The 17,117-nt window shown below is 50.6% G+C and overlaps 1 protein-coding gene across 1 annotated transcript; it reads right to left on the minus strand.

The window, feature by feature from the left end:
• Positions 1 to 143: 143 nt before the first annotated feature.
• On the minus strand, positions 144 to 16,837 carry Actn3 (actinin alpha 3). Its single transcript, NM_013456.2, has 21 exons — positions 16,639 to 16,837; positions 11,470 to 11,584; positions 11,167 to 11,286; positions 10,699 to 10,785; positions 10,525 to 10,612; positions 10,010 to 10,088; positions 9,840 to 9,921; positions 8,286 to 8,371; positions 7,646 to 7,738; positions 6,741 to 6,971; positions 6,469 to 6,616; positions 4,227 to 4,377; positions 3,581 to 3,689; positions 3,353 to 3,493; positions 2,899 to 3,081; positions 2,338 to 2,472; positions 2,063 to 2,242; positions 1,252 to 1,398; positions 1,098 to 1,163; positions 513 to 671; positions 144 to 431 (listed from the first exon to the last, which is right to left on the minus strand). Exons 1-21 carry the CDS (start codon positions 16,780 to 16,782, stop codon positions 273 to 275), a joined length of 2,703 nt encoding a protein of 900 aa, NP_038484.1. The 5' UTR covers positions 16,783 to 16,837; the 3' UTR covers positions 144 to 272.
• Positions 16,838 to 17,117: the final 280 nt, after the last annotated feature.

Below are 17,117 nucleotides of genomic sequence, written 5' to 3' on the forward strand. Positions count from 1 at the left end.
CAATTCCCATCAATCACATGGTGGCTCACATCCATTGGTAATGGGATCCAATGCCCTCTTCTGGTGTGTCTGAAGACAGTGATAAGACAGTGATAATATACTCATATAAAATAAATCTAAAACAACAACAAAAACAAAACAAAAACAGATGGGAGAGGCCCACAGCCTGATCTTTATTCAGAAGCATGGCACTGGATGACCTGAAGGCCTGGCCCTGAGGGACAGCTGAATCCACCACAGGAAGTGCCCCCTCTCCTTTTCCACGGAGAATGTCAGAGGTCACTCTCTCCATAGAGGGCACTAGAGAAAGCCACGTAGTCCAGAGCTCCAGATGGAGCCCCAGATCCCTTGTAGGGCGCCATCCGACGGATGCAGTACTCAGCCTGCTCGGCTGGGAGCTCTCTCCGCAGCTCCTCTGGGGTAATGTAGTTCTAGAAAAGAGGAGACATTAAGGGACCATGGGTCTTGGGTCATGTCCTAGCCTTGCAGCCCCTCCACCGAGTGAGATTCACCTTGTCTCCTGCCAGGATTTTGAAGGAGGCTACCACTTGTTCAGCCGTGTCTGTCTCGGCAGTCTCTCGGGTCATGAAGTCAATGAAGGCTTGGAAGGTCACAACCCCAGCTGCATTGGGGTCCACCATGGTCATGATTCGAGCAAACTCCACTTCTCCCTGCAGAGATAGACATCAGGCACTGTGTCCATACATGCTAAAGGAAAGAGGTCTTGCTCCTCATGTCCCCTCCTGGGGATTTTTCATACTTGGCTTATATCACCCCAGTGACAAGATATTCTCTTCCCAAGACAACATTCAGTTTGGCTTTAGGGAGTCCTTCATGCTAGGCAGAAAGAAGTAGCCATTTGCCTGTGGCAATTCCCTCTCTTGCTTCATGGTTCAGATATTTTGCAACTTAGCATTGTTTCTTAGAGGGGGAAAAATGGTCCAAGCTAAGGTCACACTGGACTAGTTAATTTACCTCTCAGTATCTTAGATAGCCTTTGCGTGAGTGTGATGAGCAGAAAAGGTAATTTGTGTGAGGAGGCGGCCAGGCAGAGGGAGGGGACCTGACGATGCTTCTGAAGTGGCCATGGCACTCACCAGATCGTAACCCATGGAGATGAGACAAGCTCGGAAGTCGTCGGGCTCCATCATCCCATTCCGCTTCTGTCAAGGGCAAATGGATATCAGGTCTGGTCTCCAAATCCCACCCGCCCTCAAGTCTGTCAGCCCACAGGAGTTAGCCCCCACCGACCCGGTCAAAGTGGTTGAAGGAGGCGCGGAATTCGTTGAGCTGCTCCTGGCTCAGGCCCTTGGCATCTCGGGTCAGTACCTGGTTCTCGACCTCATTGATGGTGCGGGCAATGGAGGTGAGCAACTGCTCCCAGCCCACACGAATGTGCTGGAAAGTGAGAGACAGGGCAGTCAGGGAGTAGCCAGGTCTCGGGTCAGGGTCTCTATGTAGCCCTGGCTGTCCTGAGACCCTCTATGTAGATCAGGCTAGCCTCAAACTCACGGAGATCCACCTGCCTTTGCATCTCAAATGCTGTGATTAAAAATACGCACAACCATACCTGGCTGTCTAGTTAACTGTATTCTTAATTCACTGTGTGGCCCTGGGCAAATCCTCCCCCTTATTGGACCTCTTAACCCTACCTAAGGTTCCCTTAAGAGACTCTAGACTTTTTTTTTTTTTTTTTAAGTATTGACTGTTCAGCATGGCCAATCCTGAGTTTAGAATGCTTTGTGACTTTGAACATGTCTCTTTTCTCCTTCTCTCTTTCCTTTCTTGCACCATAAAGTCCAAGCTGACCTTGAACTTGCTACATAGCTAAGAATGACCTTGACCTCCTGATCCTCAAGCATCTCAAGTGACGGCATAAGAGATGTGCATCACCACACCTAGACTAGACAAGTCACTTTCCACTGCGGGATAGCCAGATTGCCAGAGGGACATTACAAATGGTTGCCAGGCTGAATTGGCGACCCTCCTGGGACACACAGGCTCTCTCCAGCTGTCATCAGGCCAGGCTTCCCTTCCCTTTTTCCCAAGGGTGAGACCCTACCTCCATGCTGTAGACTGTGTGCTTGTTGTCAAAGACTAGGCTCTCCTGCAGCAGCTGGTGGTCACCCTCCAGCCGGTCGATGTTGCTCTTGTAATTGATGATGTTCTGTTCCTGCTGCCGCAGACCTGCCATCTGCTCCTCCAGAGAGCCGGCCAGCCCAGCTGCCAGCCGTCCTACTTCCTGCAAGGGTACCCAAGAAGAATAAGCACTCTCACCTCCCTGTGGGCCAGCCCTCATGCCAATCCCTGTGTTGGCCCAGCTCTCCCAGCCCTTACCTCCACTTTTCCCTGGATCCAGGGTCCTATGGCATTAGCCTGGGCTGCAAACTGTCGCCGGAGCCTCTCGTTCACCTGCTGCCGGGCCAGCTCCTCCTGCAGTGTCTGGTCACGGCTGGGTACCAGCTTTCTGACCTGGGAAGGAGAGTGGTCATATCATAGCCAACTGTGGGGGCCAGAAGATGGTGCTGAGGCAAGATGTCCTTCAGGCCCTCAAACCTCAGTTATTATTCTCATGAGTCAAAATGGGATATGTGGGTAAACTCTGAGGGAAATGGCTTTATATTTATAGGCTTCAGGTTCCTCATCTGTAAAATGGGGACCAGTGACAAATAGGTGGGTTTGTGGATGGTACGCAAACAATATTCTTTCTATATGCCTGTCAGTCCTGATAGAGGAATGATGTTGGAGGCTTATGAGTGCCACGTGTTATCTATGGCAGGCCCCAGATGGATGGGAGTGGGCTATAGTTACTCCCCATATCTTGGGACATCAGAGGCCTCATTGAATCAAATGTGCGAGAACAAGTGGGGACCACGCAGGGCTGCTGGTTACACTCACTGTATCCCACTTATTGTTGATGTCCTGCGAACTGAGGGTGATGTAGGGGTTGCCGGACTTTGGCCGTAGTCCGTATGTTTGGCAAATCTTCTGGATCTCTCCTTGGATGCCCAGGATGGCGCCTCGCTCTCGATCAGCCTCGGGCAACGTTGCCTTGAACTGTTCGTGTGCTGTTAGCAGGCTCTGGGGGAACAGGAAGAATCAGCCAGTATACCCATTTATCACAGGCCACAGGGACAGAACACGGAGCTAGAACACCTAGTAGTTGGTTCAGGACTCGTCCAAAACCCTATGCCTTTTGCCTCTCACCCAGCACTCTATAACTGGGTGGTTTCCTCCTGCTTCCTATTTCTATTATCCGGGAACACAAAGGTTTGGTTGATGAAATGTGAGACCAGTTTTCCTCTCATCACATCCAGTGCCTCCCAAACTTTTCCCTAATGCCTTCACTCACCTGGGTCTCCTCCACAGAGTGCACGAGCCACACATCCTGCAGGTCCTCAATAGCCCCATCCAGCCAGTTATTGAAGGGGGCTGCCCGCCGAGCAAACTCCAGCTGCAGCTGGTCAATGGTCTCCAGGAGCTTCTCCATCCTCTAGAGGCCAGAGGGACCATGGATCAGATCCTTCCCAGCTTGCTGGCCTTATCACCTTGCCCTCAGCTCCCTGGCCCTCCTGCCCACCTCTAGTGCGTCCCTCCTCTTCTGGGTCAGTGTACCCAAGTTATCCCACTGGTCACAGATGGCTTGGCAGCGGCTGTTCACGGAGGCTGCCTCATGGTAGTCGAGCTCACTGACGGGACAAAAGTGTAGAGTGTAGAGTGTAGAGTCAGACCCTGGTGGGACCCAAGGCAGGGTAAGGGTACAGGAGTTATGGGGCTAGGTAGCCAGAGCAAGCATGGGGCAGAGGAGCTATTCTTCCTGGGCTCTCTCAGTGTGTTCCTTCAGGAAGACCGGCACTCAGAATCCTCAGCTCCAGTCCCTGGAGCTGTCCCAGTGTGGCACCTGCTGTTTCAGAAGCAGGGTTGTGGGAGAAGGGAAACTGGAGGTTGTGGTTGGTGAGGCCAAGGCTGACTGGGGTGGTAGGCTAATATCCTGCGGTGGACAGGGTTTCCAGGTTGTGGGTGACAGGTTTCCCCATGGCATGGGGACAGTGGAGTACAGGCAGCAGAGTGGGTAAAGGGCTGGGGATGGCGTTTCAAGAAGGGCACAGTAATGGTGTGAGAGGAAAGGAAAGAGGATGCAACCACTTGTTTACCAAGGGTCTGAGGGAGAAGTAGGGCGGGGCTCAATGAGGAGGGGGTGGGGCAGGGTCTCTGGCCACGCCTACTTGAGTTCCTGGGCCAGGGCCGCGATGTGTTCCACCCGGTCTTGGTGCGCAGCCAGGTCGCTCTCAAAGGCCTCATGACGTCGCAAGAGCGCACGCACCTCCTGCAGCGAGGCTGACTCGTAGTCGTGCTGGTTTAACATTTCCTCTTTGCCTGCTCGGGGAGAAAACAGGGTCCTGCCACCCAGAGGCCGCCACAGCTGGAGTGTTGGGTTTCCCAGCACACCCTAAGGTGCCAGCCTGATCTTTTGCTTTGCTTACCGATGATGTTAAGTATTCCCTGACCCAGCACCGGCTAGGATGACCTTTGCTACAAGGAATTTCTTGATATTGAGCCCCCCCCTTTTGTTGTTAGTGTATGGTTTTTTTTTGTTGTTGTTGTTGTTTGTTTCTTTGCTTGCTTGGCTGGTTGGTTTGAGACTGGGTCTCTCTATGTAGTCCTGGAGTACTGGAACTTGCTATTTTGATCAGCCTGACCTCGAACTCGAGATCGGCCAGCCTCTGCCATCACCGGGTACCCCGCCTTTGAACTACTCCATTCCTCTGTGAAGCCCTCTGTCTTCTGATCTGGCTTCGTTTACACACCTTTCACATTACAGCCCCTGTGACATTGTTTTATAAGTGATAATTACTATAGTTTTACAAATAAAGAGCAGCATCAGCAACAGTGGTGAGCCTTCCTTAGAGGCTCCTTCATTTTGCAGAAGGTGGCAGGTATAAATGTTCAGAGATTGTCCCAGGGTCACCTAAGCTGTAAATTTCAGAACTTCTCTTTTTATTTGTTTTTGAGACAGGGTCTCTCTACTGGTTGTCCTGAAACTCTCTATATAGACCAGGCTGGCCTCAAACTCAAAAGATCTGCCTCCTTCTGTATCCCCATGTTGGGGTTAAACAAGTGTGGCACCATAACTTCAGAAGTTCTTATAAAAATGTCCAAGCTTGCTGAGCGTGGTGGCGCACGCCTTTAATCCCAGCACTTGGGAGCAGAGGCAGGCGGATTTCTGAGTTCGAGGCCAGCCTGGTCTACAGAGTGAGTTCCAGGACAGCCAGGGCTACACAGAGAAACCCTGCCTCGAAAACAACAACAAAAAATGTCCAAACTACTGTTATTCCCTATGCCACAATCATCATGAATGTTTTAGCTGAGCAGACTGGTCCTTAAGGAGTTGTTCTTTTTTTTTTTTAAAGATTTATTTATTTTATGTATATGAGTACACACTTTAGTTGTACAGATGGTTGTGAGCCTTCATGTGATTGTTGGGAATTGATCTTAGGACCTCTGCTTGCTCTAGTCAACCCCACTTGCTCCGGCCAAGATTTATTTATTGTATAAGTTCACTGTAGCTGTCTTCAAACGCAACAGAAGAGGGTATCAGATCTCATTATGGGTGGTTGTGAGCCACCATGTGGTTGCTGGGATTTGAACTCAGGACCTTTGGAAGAGCAGTCGGTGCTCTTACCCACTGAACCATCTCACCAGCCCGGAGTCGTTCTTTTTAACATTTGTTTTTATGTTTATGAGTGTTTTGTCTATACATTATATATATATATATATATATATATATATACACAACACGTACACGTCTGGTGCACAGGAAGAGTGTTCTGGATGTCCTGGAACTGGAGTTACACATGGCTGTGAGCGACCATCTGGGTGCTGGCCATTGAATCCAGGTCTTTTGCAAGAGCAGTCAAGCTCTTAACTACTGAGCCCTTCCTCCAGTCCTCATCCTTTTGTAGGACTGACAGACTCCAGAGTGGATAACGTTATGGGGAGCGATATATTTGACTCCTGCAGTAGTCTGTATCAATATACTTAGAATACAGCACTGATGTTGAGATTAGGGACAGGGTTATCTTTGGACACCTGTTTCATATACAGAAGCTAAGCAACAAATTAGTCAAAAGTACAGAGGACCAGAGCCTGGGACGAGGGAGGTTAAGTTTATAGATAACAAAACTAGTCCCAAGAGGAGCCCGGATGGATTGCATAGCAACAAGTCAGGATGGAATGAAAAATCTCATCTCCAGCCAGGTCCAGTAGCTCATGTCCTTAATCCCAGCACTCAGGAGGCAGAGGCAGGTGACTCTGCCTGGTCTACATAAGGAATTCCAAGCTAGTTAGCACTAATTATGTAGCAAGGCAATTTCTGAAGTGAGAGTTGGGGGGAGAACATTTTGTCTCCAGTTTCCCGCAGAGCATCTGCCCATGTCCTGTGCATTTTGCCCCATGAACTGTACCTACCCCGGGTCCAAGCTTCATGCAGGGAAGCCTTCTGTTGGAACTTCTCAGCCAGGTGCTGAAGCCTCTGCAGACGCCTGATCTCCGAAAGCAGCCAATCCTCATAGCCCTTCTCTACCTGCTCCAGTCCCCGCCACGCATTGGCTATGTCCTGAGTGGAAAACAAAGGTGGCCTCCATCACGGTTCACCCGTTATGCAGATGGGAATCCAGAACCCAAGGTCACCCAGGACATATGGGCAAAGCTAGAGCACCCTCATGCCCAGCCGAGCTCACCGAAACCAGCTTGCCCTCGGAGGGCATGAAAGCGGGTCGGTGGCTCAGGCGCAACTTGGTCTGCAGCGTGTTGAAGTTGATCTCCAGCTGGCACTTCTCCTGCACACGGGGAGGCTTGTGCAGGCGTCGATAGTCTCGGAAGTCCTCCAGCTTGCGCTGCATGGCACTCATGCTGGGTTCGCCCACGCGGTTCTCTAGCCATGGGACAGTGCGGCGGATCCACTCCAACAGCTGCCAGGATCAGAGCAAGGCAGAGAGTTCTGAGCTGACCTCATCCACCCATCTCCACTCCACACATAGATGGTGGCCATAGGGTCGGGTCTCAAATACATGGAAGGAACTTTCAAAACTATAGAGCACAGAACAGGGTACTCTGTCCTTACTAGTCAGAGAAGGAATAGGATGTGTGTGTGTGTGTGTGTGTGTGTGTGTGTGTGTGTGTGTGTGTGTGAGTAAGAGAGAGAGAGAGAGAGAGAGAGGAAGAGAGAGAGGGAGGGAGGGAGGGAGGGATGGAGGGAGGGAGGGAGAGAGAGAGAGAGAGAGAGAGAGAGGGAGATTGGGATTTGAATCCAGGGTTTCCCATAGTCTAGAGAAGCACTCTTCCAGGACAATCTCTGAGTCCAGGGGCCAACATAGTTTGGCATGGAGACAAAGGCCTTATGGCTGCCTAAATACAAGGGAAGGAAGGGACCAGTCAATGAACAAATGAGCAATGACCAGGTGAGTTTTGGTTGACAGAGGGCAGGAGATGGTAAGGAGGCAGGCCAGAGAAAAGCCAGAAGGGGGCTCTGCAGACTCATGTCAGAGGTGAGAGGAGTTGGGAGGATCAGTGGGGAGAGGTGAGGCATACAGTAAGGGACAGGTGAGGCGCACAGTGGGAAGGGGCCCTCCGGCCCCAGCCTCACCTCACTGGCCAGTTTCTCATACTCCTCCATCAGCTTCTCATTTTCCTGGTTCACAGCTAAGACCTTGCAGATCCTGTTGGCAGCAGTCTCTGCCTGAGGTAGAGAGCACAAGAGGGCTTAGGACAAGCTACCCTGGACACCCCAACCTTCCTCCCTCTCAGTAAAGCCCTTAAAAGCCTGGCCCATGAACAAACTGAGAAGGACATCTTTTTTTTTTTTTTTTTTTTTTTTTATTATATGTAAGTACACTGTAGCTGCCTTCAAACACTCCAGAAGTCAGATCTCATTACGGATGGTTGTGAGCCACCATGTGGTTGCTGGGATTTGAACTTCGGACCTTTGGAAGAGCAGTCGGGTGCTCTTACCAACTGAGCCATCTCACCAGCCCGAGAAGGACATCTTTAAGGTAAGAAGAAGCTCTCAGGACAAAGGCTTCTGCCACCCCCAGCCCCACCCCCAGCCCCACCCCCAGCCCCAGCCCCAGCTCCCTGAAAACTCATTGTCTAAAACGGAGACAGTAGCCCCCCCACACTTATTTGCCTTGGCACCTCCAAATGTTGGGCTAACACCAAGGTTGGGCCATCAGCCCCTACATAGGCAGCAATGCCCTCTGTGAGGCAGCCATGAGGTTTTCCTTTACCTGCTCAGCCCCAGCAAACGCATGGTAGAAGCAGGAAACATAGGTCATGATGGCTTTCTCATCTGGTTTGGGGGTGTTCACGATATCTGGGGGAGGACAGAAAAGTGGTGTTTGTTTGTTTTGGGGCACTGGGAATCAAACCCAGGGCTTTTCTCATGATAGGTAAGTGCTCTACTACTTAGCTACATCTTCAACTCTTCCCTTGTAATGTGTGTTTTGACCAAAGCCAGAGTGGGGAATGAACTGAAGATTCCCCTCCATGCAGAGAATATCCTCAGAATGACAGAATGATGGGAAACTCTAAGATTACCCCAGGTCCTGGTGTGAGATCATTCATGAGTGTGCAGCCACTGAGGCCCTCCTGAGGGATCTGTGCACACTGCCTGGTGCTCCCAGCCAGTCTGCAACTTAGTCTCTGTCTTTTCTCTAAGTCTTATGGTTTCCTTGGGGTGGGGGTGGGGGTTGAAAGCTGTAGGGGGAGAAGCTGATACTAAGTCTGGTTCCCTAATTGGTTCTTGATTTGGTCAATAAAGAAGGTGGGAGCCAATTGCTGGGTGAAGGGTAAAGGTAGGACTTCCAGGTCCCAAGAGGAAGAGGAGACCCGAGGAAAGAGAAAGGGCTTTTTTGACCAGGCTTTAGAACAAGGAGCACCCACCAACCATGTAACATCTTGGGGTAGCTAGAACTGGCAGCCTCCGCCACTAGTGGATGGCTGATATTGGCTAGCTGATAAGGTTAGGGCAGGAGATTCTGTGCCCAGCAGTTGTGTTATCTGTCAAGTTCAAGGATAATAAAGCTGTCTGAGTGTTTTTCATTCTGCAAAGCAAAGACAGGTAGAAACAGTAGCCGGGCCACAGATGGCAAGTGGGGAGTGTGGCTAATGGAGCTAGCCATGAAGAACAAAAGAAAAGGAGCTGGTAAGTGAGGGGACAGCAGCTCCCAGCTCCTGGCTTTCCCGGGAACCAGGAGAGGCCAGAGGTCAGGACAAACTCCCAGGAAAGACAGAAGCATGTTTTTAAAATTACACACAACAGAAAGCAGTTCTCCATGGTACACAGGCATCCAGGGTACCATGCAGCAATTGCTCAGAAAATATTTGATGCTTCATTGATTGGACATTGCGTGGACCCAGGATCCACAGGCAGACTGTGCCCCAGAGAAGCTTCCAGTCATGGGAACCAATGTTATTCTGGATAATCAGGGAGCTTGGATATATGACAGAGTGAATCCCTTCCATAGAGGAAAGCCAGGAGAAGGAAGGCAGAGGAGAGTGTAATGGAAAGCTCATGGAGAAGAGGAATGATGGCAGGAAACACTGTAGCACATGTCTATAATTCCAGCACTTGGGTATAGTAGAGGCAGTAAAGTCAGGAGTTCAAGGCCAACCTGAGCTACATGAGGTTCTGTCTAAAAAAACATAAGACCTTGAAAAGAAAGAAGGGGATAGAGTAGGAGGCAGGAGTAAATATCATAGAGGAGGGGAGAGTAGGCGACTATGTGAAGGTTGGACCGGATCAAGGGAGTACTTAAGGCTGCTCTCATTCATTGACCTACCTTCTGCATCCAGCATCTTAGGAATGTCCAGGTATTTCTCTGCCACCTCGAAGGCAGTGTTCAGGTTTCCAATTGGGTCATCCTAGATAGGCATGAGGGGGAACGGTGAAAGGTCAGCTGAAGGCAGAGACTGCAGAGTTGGGTCTGTGAGTTATAGAGGCCCGGCCCACCTTGCGAAGCTTGGCATAGTCAATGAGGTCTGGCCGGTGACGGTGGATGAGAGCACAGAGGGCCAGGCCATCCTTCCAGCTGGACAGAGAGAAAGGGTTGACAGGCCCTGGTTCAGGCTGAGGCCATGTCCCACCCCCATCCTAGAAGTACTTCTGCAGGACAAGCCTTTTCTGTGAGAAGCAGTCAAGTCCAAAGTCCTTTGCGCCCATTGCCAGCTTCTCCCAGGTCTTCGTGATCCCTTCCCATTCCTAGGGCCTACACTAGACCAATTTCTAGATGTGTAGGCTCTCCCTATCTTCTCTGGCTGAAATATATTTCCAGGGATGTCACAACTGCTCCTTGCCCCGGAAGTGTTCTGCAACCCCTTTATTCCGTCTCATTCACTTCCATAGATCCTGAGTCCTTGTTTCAGAGGCTGTTCAAGAACTGAACCAGAGCCCCTGCCAACTGCTGAGGTTTGGGGTGGGGCCAGTCTACACCCTCACTTGTGTCCCCTGGAGGCCATCAAACAGACCTGGTATGGAAGTTCTGTACGTTGACATTGCGGTACGGTGCTGTTTTCCGCTGACACCAGAGAAGCAAGCCTTCTTTGGCTGAGGTCTCTGGGTGGCGAAGAGACAGAGGTGTTAGCTGGGAAGTGGGAAAGAGTCTGAGCTGGCCCTCTCCATGTGGCTCCTCCTCTCCTCACCTTCTACAGAGATGTCCTGAATGGCAAAGCGGAGGATGATGGTCCAGATCATGCCCAGGGTCATCTTCAGGTTCCCGTCAACAATTTCTGCCAGGGAGAGAGGTCAGGGTTGGACTCCAGACCTTTGTGTCCAGGCCTTGGTTCACAATCCTCTGGCTCAGCCTCCCGGCCCTTGTGTCCCTCCCAAGACCGGGTAGCTAGTAGGTAAATACCTAAGAAGCACACGGCAGTCAGCTAGTGATGCCTAAGAAGCACACGGCAGACAGCTAGTGATGCCTAAGAAGCACACGGCAGTCAGCTAGTGATATTTTAGGATGATTTGTTGGACACCTGCTAAGTACCAGGTGCTGGGCTAGCATTTTTGGTACATTTGCTTCTGACAGACAGGAATAATTATCTCCACTGTTTCTTGTAGGTAAAAGAAACCTCTTGACTCCCCTGAGTCCTTGCCTCTTGTCCCCTCCTCACCTTCAGCACCGATGGACACTAGCTTAACTCCTTTGCTGGCAATGAAGTCTAGGGCTTTATTGACATTGGCGATTTTGTGGAAGCGCATCTTGCCTTTGTCGGGCCTAGGCAGCCTCTCTCCTGAGTATAAAAGGAGTGGAAAGGGTCAAAGGTCATGAGAGGGAGCCCGGGATGTACCTCAGTAGTAGAGTATTTGTTGTTCCCAAGCTGTCCCTTTTCCAATACAAGACTCTCCCAGCACTCTGCTGCCACCATTCCCATAGGTCTCCGATTCCCCTGACCACAGTGTATGCCGGCCCTCACCGGAAATGACCTCCAGGAGCAGCATGAGCTTCAGGCCATTGCGGAAGTCCTCTTCAATGTTCTCGATCTGCGTGCCTGCCTTGCGCAGATGTGAGTTGCACCAGGCAGTGAAGGTCTAAAGGCAGAGGACAGTGATTGGACTGTAGGACTGGCTCTAGGGACAGGGATGCCTGGGACTGAGTCTGGTACACACAGGCCTAGCTCCTCCGCTAGGATAGGTCTTAGAACCCAAGGCCCTGAATGTAAATCCTGGTTCAGCCTCTGGATTCTACGTAATCTTCACTCCTTTCCCTCCTGGAGTTTTAGTTTCTGGAGAAAAGAGAAATGGCCCTGGGGCCTCTGTGGGTACCAGTCTGGATTTGGGACCTTCTTGTGTCAGCACTCCAACTTTATCTAATCTTAATCACTGGAGATGGGACTAGGAAACATTAACACACTTCCAAGTGTGGCATTCAAGGTTCAGGCAGCGTAGAGATCGGTCTCTAAACTGAGAGATACTCAGGGGAACTGCATCTTGATGAGAAGTGGGAATCACCTGCCAGGGAGACTCTGGAGGGAAAAGCATTGCACCAATGATCAACAGTCTATTGTTGTTTCAGAATGATTATCCCCACAGGGTCTCAAAGAAGTGGCCTGTTGATGCCTGCCAGGTACTGCAATTCACAACAACCAGCCTCAGCTTCCACCTGAGACAAGGGGAACTGGGGTACACCTGCGTCTGTCGGGAATGGGGGTGTTCTATGACTACACATGTACTTGCCAACCTACCAGGTCTTCAGACCCTGAGCACTACCACTAACTGGATCCTCCAATCCCAGCTGCCATCTCTCTCCATGATCTAAGGCTACCCCTTGATCTCTCTGTCCTTAGGTTTCCGTATTCGTCCAAGTAAGGGGCGGGGGAGTCAGACTCTATAATGTCTCTGGCCATTCTTCCTCTGGCCTGGAAGTGTCCTGGAAGTCAGAGAACAGATGCTCCTGAGAGGTGCCCTAGAAGCCAATTGGAATTCTCTCCTCAGCCAGATTTCCAGGTGTGCTGGGAGCTGGAGTCAAAGAGGATGCTATAAATACTGGACAGCTGTGGTTGCTAAGGGAACTTGGTGAGCTTCTGTTACAGGGGGTGTATAAGTGGGTCCTTAGTAATAGGGTCCAAGCACAAGAGACTGCATTCATAGTTACTGCAGTTGCTTCCACTGCTGGAGTCTGAGTGCCCTGGGTCTACAAATGGTAGGGGGGTAGGTAACTGGGGGTGGGGGGAACATGAGTTTTTTGTTTTTTGTTTTTGTTTTTTTAAGATTTTATTTATTTATTTATTTATTATATGTAAGTACACTGTCGCTGTCTTCAGACACTCCAGAAGAGGGAGTCAGATTTCGTTACGGATGGTTGTGAGCCACCATGTGGTTGCTGGGATTTGAACTCCAGACCTTCAGAAGAGCAGTTGGGTGCTCTTACCCACTGAGCCATCTCACCAGCCCCCGAGTTTTTTGTTTTTTAAGACAGAGACTTATGTATCCCAGGGTTTCATATATTTTTTAACTTAATGGGTAGCCAGCAGTGACAATGAACTTCTGACCTCCTGAGTCCTGGGATGACAGACCTGCACCACCATACCCAGTTTATCTGATGCTAGGGATCCAAGCTAGGTCTTCACTCAAGCTAAACTAAGTCAAAACTTTATTAGGAACTGAGCTACATCCTAGGTCTCAAATGCAAGTTTCAATAAGATGTAGCCCTGTCCTGAAGGGGTTCACAGCCAACCAGAGCCATGTTGGTCTCTGAGGTGTACTGACAGAGACATGCAGAGGAACCTGAGGTGGAGGAGGAAAACCTGAGGTGTCTCACTAGGTGGAATTTTCTTGATGTAGGCTCACATTGGATCAGAGCAGTGATGGAAGAGCAGGAGCTTGTGCAGGCCCAGGAAGGGCAGACAAGGGCATGCCAGGCAGGGCAGACACAGGGGAAGTGTGTAGTGAAAACAGTTGTTCTGTTTATGGGACTGCACTGTGGCACTGCTGGAATGAAGCTGGGGGTGTTGGGCTATCAGTGGTGAGAGACAGACCGGAGGGTTGGCAGGGGCCAGGTCATGCATGATCCTGGGTGCTAAGCTGGGGAGTTTGAACTTGATCCTGAGAACTACAGAGAGTTGGCAAAGCTTCAGGCAAGAGGGAGGCACCAGAACTTAATTAATTATTTTTGAGACAAGCCTTTCCATGCAGCTCTGGCTATTCTGGAACTCTTTATGTAGAACAAGCCAATTGACAGAGATCTGCCTGCTTTTGTTTCCCAAATGTAGTCTAGAATGGTACATTTAAAAGCTCACTCTGGCTGGGCAGTGGTGGCACATGCCTTTAATCCCAGCACTTGGGAGGCAGAGGCAGGTGGATTTCTGAGTTCGAGGCCAGCCTGGTCTACAGAGTGAGTTCCAGGACAGCTGGGGCTACACAGAAAAACCCTGTCTCAAAAAACCAAAAAAAAATTTTTTTAAATAAAAAATAAATAAATAAAGGCTCACTCTGGTTGCAGAGCAGGGACGATGGTTGTCAGAGCAGAAGGGAAAAATAAGGAGGTGGGATGGATACAAGGGGTAGAGAGAGATGGGAGTGGGAATGAGGAGGTGGGGTTTGTCTTTGTTTCCTTCTGCCACACTTCCTATGGCCTACTTATGGGACTTGAGCGGGGGTAAGATTGCTCAGTGGTAAGATTACTGGTTGCTCTTGCGAAGAACCCAGCTTGGATTCCCAGCACCCATGTCAGGAGGCTTAGAACTGCTGTAACTCCAACTCCAGAGATCTGACATCCTCTTCTCTCTCCGTGGGCTCCCATGTATATACACATAGATAAAAATAAATCTTTAGTGGGAGTTCTGCGATGTAGCTGGGTTGGTAGAGGAGAGATGGCTCAGTGGTTAAGAGCACTGATTGCTCTACCAAAGGTCCTGAGTTCAAATCCCAGCAACCACATGGTAGCTCACAACCATCTTTATCAGGATCTGATGCTACAGCTACAGTGTACTTATCATATATATAAAATAAATAAAATCTTAAAAAAAGAAGCAGCAGCCCCGGGCTTGACTCCTAGCACCACTTACAGCTTGATGTGGGAGTGCATATCTGCACCCTCCACTTAGAAAGGAGAGAAAGACCTGGAGAGTTGCTATGTGATTAAGAGCACTTGTGCTCTTGCAGAAGACCCGGGTTCAATTCCCCACATCTGTTTGACGTCTCATTACCACCCGTAACTCCAGGTCCAGGGAATCTGATACCCTATTCTGACCTCCGCAGGCACCACACATGGAAGTAAGGCACATACATATATGCAGGCAAAACATACATAAAATAAAGTGAGGAAATCCCATAATTTTTTTTTTAAAGTGGAGGCTGGGGATCAGAATTCAAGACCATCTTGGGTTACGTGAGACCTTTTAAAAATGCCTAGAAATGTTTATGAACCAATTTTTTTTAATACTGTCAACCACAGTGGACTCTGGTATCAGGGGAGAACAGAATGTTCCGAAGCTGGGAACCATAGATATTGGAGTCACTGGTAAGTGAAGATGAATGCAGGAGCAGGGATGGATGGGGCAGGGTGGTACCTGCTGTACCACAGGATGTTACAGCTTTGAGATAAACAAAGCGGACCGAGGGAAGAAAACGCACATGTCCACCCACACACAGGGCATGCTAACTGGTTTTCAGAGCATCTGCCCCGTTCTGTTGATGGATTAATGGTGGACTTGGGTTGGTGGTGGAGATCGTTGATGGACATGGGTGGCTAGAAATTGGAATGAAAGGATGGTTCTGATACTTTAGATGACAAAGGCAAGAAAGAGACTGCCAGCTGTTGTGGTGGGAACACACAGACTGTGATCTGGGAGGGGGAGGGAGAGGGGGAGGGCTGTTGAGGAGCAAAGGGCAGCTGGAGCCAGGGGCAGGGATGACATCACCCGGGGATTGCAGGAACTCAGGGACCACAGCCATGCTTGGAGACAGGTGCAGGGGGAGGGGGAGGGGGCTGGGGGGGAGGGTGGATCATCCCAGGCCTCATTCCATTCAGCTCAGGCTTCTCACCCCCCCCCCCCCCCCCCGCAGTCAGCTCCTGTCATCTAACACAGCGGAAACGATCTGCTTGTAAATTCTGGGGTTCTCAGGTCTGCAATGCCCTCTACTTTCCTAAAAGCACGCACAATTGGCAAAAGGCAGGTTCCATGGCTTCATGGTGCTCACCCTAAGCCTGGCCTTCAGAACCCCAAAAATTCCTCAGTTCGGATGGAATCATTTTCTCTTCAGGGAACCCAGGTGTCCTGCTCCCTCCTCTTGGTAGCCAGGGGTGAAATGATCCAGGGAAGGAGGGGGCAGTGCCCTGCAAGGCTGAGCCTGGGCAATGGCTGCCCTCATGGCCCTCTTGAGCTCCCACAAAGGCGCTGCCTCAGCACAAGTGTCCATGTGGGAGCCTGGGTTAGGTTACTGGTAAGGGGAGCCGGGGCTCCCCTCCTCCTGACCTTCTGGCCTTTTCAGCAGACTCAGGGCTTCTAGACAGGGAGGGGAATCTTGGGAAAGAGTGGGGTGAGGCAAGGAACAAAGACCCTCAGATGGGGGCATTCTTTTCTTCCTCAGTACACAACAGGCTGCCTGCCTATCTGTGCCCTTTTCTGGGCCTCAATTTCCTCCATTGTCAAGCCAGTAGAGGGATCCACCCATAGCAGAAGACAGAGTAGAGGATGGGAAAGAATATGAGACAGCTGTTCTCTCCTACACCCCAAATCCACTGGTTGTGTGTCTGGCATGTTCTCCTCAGGATGGGGTCTAGGGATACTTAACTGGAGACTAAAGGAACATAACTTTCTGAGAACCCCTCACCTCCCATCCAAGAATGAGTTGGGTCTCTTGGACCTTGTCCAAAATCCACTTTCACCAACACAAGAGGGGCAGTGGGCTTAAAGTTATTGGGGAGTCACTGAGGGACTCCACGGTGTCCTTGATATCCTAAATCCCTATGAGAACTCTTCTGATCTTTGAGGACAGCATATAGCTGGTGGGCAGAGCCTGGTTTGGGGAGCTGCACTCTAGATTACAGCCAGGCTCTGACCTTGAACTGCCCAGATGCCCGAGAAGAACTGCCTGGCCTCCCAGCCTCAGTTTTTGCCTTTGGGAAATGGGTGAGCACTCACTTTCCGCTGCTGTTTCTCCCAGGCCGGGTCCAACAGCAAGTCGCGGTCCCAGTCCTCCTCCTGTTCCATGTACTCGCCGCCCCCACCGCCAGAGAAGGGCCCCTCCCCGGCCCCCAGACCCTCGGGCTGCATAACCATCATCATCTTGCTCAGGCTCTTGGCTCCGCTCTGCTTCACTGGGCGAGCTCCTGCACACTCAGGCCGGGTTAAGTAGGGCCCGGTCCAGCCCCCAGATCGGGTTCGTACTAAATATGGGGTACGTGGGTGGGGCCAGATAGGGGGCGAGGGAGGTTGGGAACTGGACCAGAGAAGAGATTGTGCTGGAGTCAAAGATTGCGGAATCGCGGGGGATGCTGGGATGACTACTGGCCTAGATAGTGGGTTCGCATTTTAGCTCTGTGGTTAACTTGCTGTGTGATCTTGGGACAGCCATGGACTTTGTTTCCTCATCTATTAAGTGGATTCCAAGTGGTGGCTGT

The sequence above is a fragment of the Mus musculus genome, chromosome 19 (assembly GCF_000001635.26).
Source record: "Mus musculus strain C57BL/6J chromosome 19, GRCm38.p6 C57BL/6J".
NCBI lineage: Eukaryota > Metazoa > Chordata > Mammalia > Rodentia > Muridae > Mus > Mus musculus.

Coding starts and splice junctions, on each gene's coding strand:
- Actn3 (NM_013456.2), bottom strand. CDS start 16,782: ATGATGATGGTTATGCAGCCCGAGGGTCTGGGGGCCGGGGAGGGGCCC. Junction 11,287..11,469: donor GCTCCTGGAGGTCATTTCCG/GTGAGGGCCGGC, acceptor TTTTATACTCAG/GAGAGAGGCTGCCTAGGCCC. Junction 9,922..10,009: donor ACTATGCCAAGCTTCGCAAG/GTGGGCCGGGCC, acceptor ATGCCTATCTAG/GATGACCCAATTGGAAACCT.